Raw genomic sequence first — 4754 nt, forward strand, 5'->3', positions numbered from 1 at the left:
GAGAGTTTGAATAACAGAACTAGAGTGAGGATCCTATTGCACGGGGAGGTAGTGGTCTAGTGGTATTATCGCTGGACTGCTAATCGAGAGACCAACTAATGTTCTGGGGACCTGGGTTTGAATTCTGCCATGGCAGGTGGTGGAATTTGAATTCAATAAGTTATCTGGAATTAAGAAATTAGTGATGTCGAATCTATTTTTCCCAGTTGTTGGGGGAAAACCCATCTGGTTGACTAATGGGTTGACTAGGGAAGGAAATCTGCCATCCTTACCTGGTCTGGACTACATGTGACTCCAGATCCACAGCAAAGTGGTTGACTCTTATCTGGCTTCTGGGCAATTAGGGATGGGCAATATACGCTGGTTTAGCCAGCAATGCCCTCATTGCGTGAATGAATTAAGCAAAAAGTGTACAAGTTTAGGGGAATTGCACAGGTATCATCACGCCAACCCCTCAAAAGGCAGGACGTGTCCCAGAGAAATGTGTGGAGAATAGACGCAGAACCAGGGAAAACGGTCAAGAGGGGCAACTGACCGTTTTGGCTGAGTGTTTTGCCTCTTGGTTGGTTTCCCATGCCCATTCCCAATCCCAGGCCTACAAGGTTGTACCTTGCCAGGAAAAGGTTAACAGATGGAATGACTTTCCTCTTGAAAAGAGGAGGCTGAAGGATAGACCTTCCGGAGATTGAAAGGTTAAAATGGAATGAGACGGAAAGGACTACATCCCATCAAAATAAGATATTAATTCCCCTGAGATAGTCACCAAGAAATTCAATAGAGAGTTGGGAATGTAAACTTCTTCACTGAGAGAGTGTGATGAGAATGTGGAAACAGCTCCCACAGGAAGTAGTTGGGATAAATACTGTAGATACATTTAAGCAATGCGAGATAAACATCCCAGGGATAAGGGAATAGAGAGATAAGCTGATCAATATAAATATGGAAAAATGGGACAAGACTCAAAAGGAGCCTAAACACAGGCATGGACTTGTTGGATTGAATGAACATTTCCTGTGCCATAATATTGCCTGCAAAAGAGGAAAAATGTGTGGAGGACTAGAGGGAAATTGTGTCAGGGTACTGTAACCTTTGCTGCTGGGGTTCAGTAGCAGAGAGAGTGAAGTAGGTATAGGGGCTAATGTTACAGATGGAAACAATGTGATATCTGTTAGCTCAGCTCAGGATGCCGAGACAGTGTCCAGGAAAGGACTACATTCAAATCAGACAATCATCTTTGTGGCTTTGGATCAAACCGGTGCAAGGAGGAAATGTCCATTCGAATTGCTTAGGATGACCAGAGGAAAGCAGTTTACTATTGAAAAGAGAGAGAGAGAGGAGATGAGGAATGTTGCAATAGGGGGAGGGTTAGCACTGAGAGGGCGTGTGAAGCTGCCCATCCAACAGGGAGAAAATCAATACAGGCTGGACATATTGAACTTTAAGGAGATTTGATGGGGAGGAAGGTAGAGGAACCTCATGAAGACAGCTTTAAGAAGGAAAGGGATGTTGAAGATTCACTCCAAGCCAGAGAAGGTGGTAATTCCAAGTTACTTTTTGAAAACAATGGGAGCAAATGATTCAAATGAAACTCAAAAATAATTAACCTCCATTCTCTTGGAAATGTATGTTTTTGGGATGGGGTGTGTTTTAATGATGCATTCCAGCCCCTGCGGTACCCACAGGCCACAGAAAGGTTGAAATCCAGCAGTGGACACTGCATGCTCTCTCTGCAGGATCATCATAAATAGGAGTAAGAGTAGGCCATTTGGCCCCTCAAGCCTGCCCTGCCATTCTATAGGATCATGGCTGATTGGCCTCAAGCCTCAATTCCTTCTTTGCGCTAGACATTCACTACCCTCTGAGAGAAGAACTACCTTTACAGCTCAGTTTTAAATGGGTATCCCCTTATTCTGTAACCAAGTCCCTGATTTCAAGATTGACCACCCCGCACTAGTGGAAACAGAAATTTTCCCAGCTTCCACTTTGTCAAGCTCCCTCAGAATCTTGTTTCAATAGGACGTCCTCTAATTTGTTGAAACACTAAATGAATAAAGGCCTAACCTTTATCAAGTCAGTGCTGATAAGTCACCCCTTTTATCCCAGGAATCTGCCCAGGCAAGTCCTTTTTATACTGTCTCCATTCGAAAGGGATTCTCTAGGCTGAAGCTTCCTAGCAGTGTGTGTGTGTGTGTCTGTGTGTGTGTGTGTGTGTGTGCGCGTGCGCATGTGTGTGTGTGTGTGTGTGCGCCTGTGTGTATGTGTGTGGGTGTGTCTGTGTGTGTGTGCCTGTGTGTGTGTGTGTCTGTGTGCCTGTGTGTGTATATGTCTGTGTCTATCTCTGTGTGTGTATGTATGTGTGTGTCTGTGTGTGTGTGTGTGTGTGTTTGTGTGTGTGTGTTTGTGTGTTTGTGTGTGTCTGTGTGTGTGCCTGTGTGTATGTGTGTGTGTATGCCTGTGTGTGTGTGTGCGTATGCCTGTGTGTGTGTGTGTGTGCCTGTGTGTGTGTGTGTGTGTATGCCTGTGTGTGTGTGTGTGTGTGTGTGTGTGTGTGTGTGTGCCTGTGTGTGTGTCTGTGTGTATATGTGTAGATCACACTGAAGAAACTCAGGCTGTGTAGCTGCACTGCTGTCAACACAGGATCCACTTCACTGGTATCTAACCAATTTCTCCCATTCCAGTATGCCCTTTCTTAAATACAGGGATCAAAACTGTTCACAAGATTCCAGAAGTGATCTTACCAACACCCCATTCGGTTGTAACAAATTTTAATCTCCAACTCCTGAGCAATAAAGGCCAAACCTCTAAGGACACCCGAACACAGATGTAACTGCAAAACAGGGACAAGCAGTCAGGCTTGTACTTCCAAATTATGCCTACAGCCAATTCTTTCCATTAATGACTTTCTGATCCTCACAGGGATGGGCCCAAGAATGGACTGTGCAGATATTTATCGAGAAGGATTTCACACAAGTGGAGTTTACCAGATCTACCCTTCTGGGCCTTTCATTCCACTGAATGTTTACTGTGACATGGCGACTGATGGTGGAGGGTGGACTGTAAGTTGCTTTTCCTTTTTGTCCATAATACTCCTTCTGTCTGAAAGTCAACTTGAATACCACATTGTCCGGTGTCATTAACTGGCTATTCCCTCGTTTGCACATCCAGGTGGTGAGTGTAGACTCTCCCATACCGTCCACAAGTGTATGTTCCAGTCGGGACTTCCTTGCCCTCTTGAGCCACTGTTATCATTGTCCCCGGTTGTGTGTAGCTGACTGAGCAAGAGGTCACGTTGACCATCCATCCTGATTTCCTTGTCTGTCTACCCACTGCAGTCAGTGACCACTTTCACCATCCCCCACGGTATTTGAGAAAAACATTTTTACCTGAACTCAGTTTTGCTCCAGAAATGGACCAGGTTGGAACAGGTTCAAGAAATGGCGATGCAAGTGGAGATGTTACCATTGCTTTGCTAATGCTGCCCATCTCCCACTCTTTTAGCTCTTCCATCCTCCGTCCTCTGCTCTCACGCATCATTTCCCACACCCCTGAGATAAATAGGTTTTTGATTGTCCAGGGGATCAAGGGTTGCAGGGAGAAAGTGGGAGAATGAGGAACTTGATGGGCCGAATGGCCTAATTTCTGCTCCCTATGTCTTATGGTCTTATGGTCTTATAGTCTTATGGACTCTACGACTTCAGGAATTCATCAACCATGGTATTACTGCTAATGTGGCTTACCCAATCTATATGGAGATAAAAATCATTCCTGATTACTGTAGCCCCTTGTTGCATGCATCTCTAATTTCCTGTTTAATGCCACCCCCTACTTTACCACTAGTGTTTGGAAGCAGTTCTGATTAATGTGTCCACCTCTTGTTTCTTCTTAGCGCCACCACTCTAGATATTCTGAACTGATATTTTAACTGACTATTGTGCTGTTTTCATCCTCTTCTAACAAAGCTCACCAGCCTTCCTTTCCTTTACGCCTGCCTTTCCTAAGTATTGACTACATTTGGATATTAGGTTCCCAGTTCTTGTCACCCTGCAGCCCCATTTTGCAGCTAGCCCTTGTTTTCTCAGCCTTCCACGTTTTGATATCTTTCGTTTCGAACTTTGTTTACTTTTCTTGTGTTTCCTTGCTCAGGATCCCATTTCCCTGGAAGCTTACCCATTCCTTTGTCTGCCCAACCATTTGTCTCTCTCTCTCTCTCTGGGCTCCATCTCCACTATTGTTTTCTCCTCCCCCTCGCATCACCCCATCTTCAGCATGTAATACCAACCATCTCCCAGCTACAATCAGTTCTGAAGAAGGGTCACTGGACCTGAAACATTAACTCTGTTTCTCTCTCCACAGATGCTGCCAGACCTGCTGAGTTTCTCCAGCAGTTTCTGTCTTTGTTTCCCATTTCCCCCCATCACGGTAGTTCAAACCCTCCCCCCACCGTACTACTGAATGCTATATTGGTCCTGGCCGTGCTGGGGAGAAATCCGTCCAGCTTGTATCTTCCCTGGAATTGATCCGATGCCTTGGCAAATCATATCCAACCCACCTGCGCAATCTCGCCAGCCGTCCAGTCTATTCCTGATTTCACCAGGACATGGCACCAGGGATAATCATGAGATCAACATAGCGTGGAGCTGGAGGAACACAGCAGGTCAGGCAGCATCAGAGGAGCAGGAGAGTCGGGTCTGGGCCCTTCATCAGGAACCCATTTCCCTGGAAGCTTACCCATTCCTTTGTCTGCCCAACCATTT

At 45.6% G+C, this 4754-nt stretch overlaps 1 protein-coding gene across 2 annotated transcripts in view; it reads left to right on the forward strand.

Moving 5' to 3' along the window:
- LOC109914396 (microfibril associated protein 4) overlaps nt 1-4754 on the forward strand; it is a 16396-nt gene that overhangs the window by 4758 nt on the left and 6884 nt on the right. For both annotated transcript variants that reach the window (XM_048618009.1, XM_020513990.2), the window contains exon 2: nt 2917-3056. In XM_048618009.1, the coding sequence (XP_048473966.1) occupies nt 2919-3056 (138 nt within the window). In that variant the 5' untranslated portion in view covers nt 2917-2918. The remainder of the gene's footprint in view (nt 1-2916; nt 3057-4754) is intronic.

The sequence above is a fragment of the Rhincodon typus genome, chromosome 38 (assembly GCF_021869965.1).
Source record: "Rhincodon typus isolate 14 chromosome 38, sRhiTyp1.1, whole genome shotgun sequence".
In the NCBI taxonomy this organism is placed as follows: Eukaryota; Metazoa; Chordata; class Chondrichthyes; order Orectolobiformes; family Rhincodontidae; genus Rhincodon; species Rhincodon typus.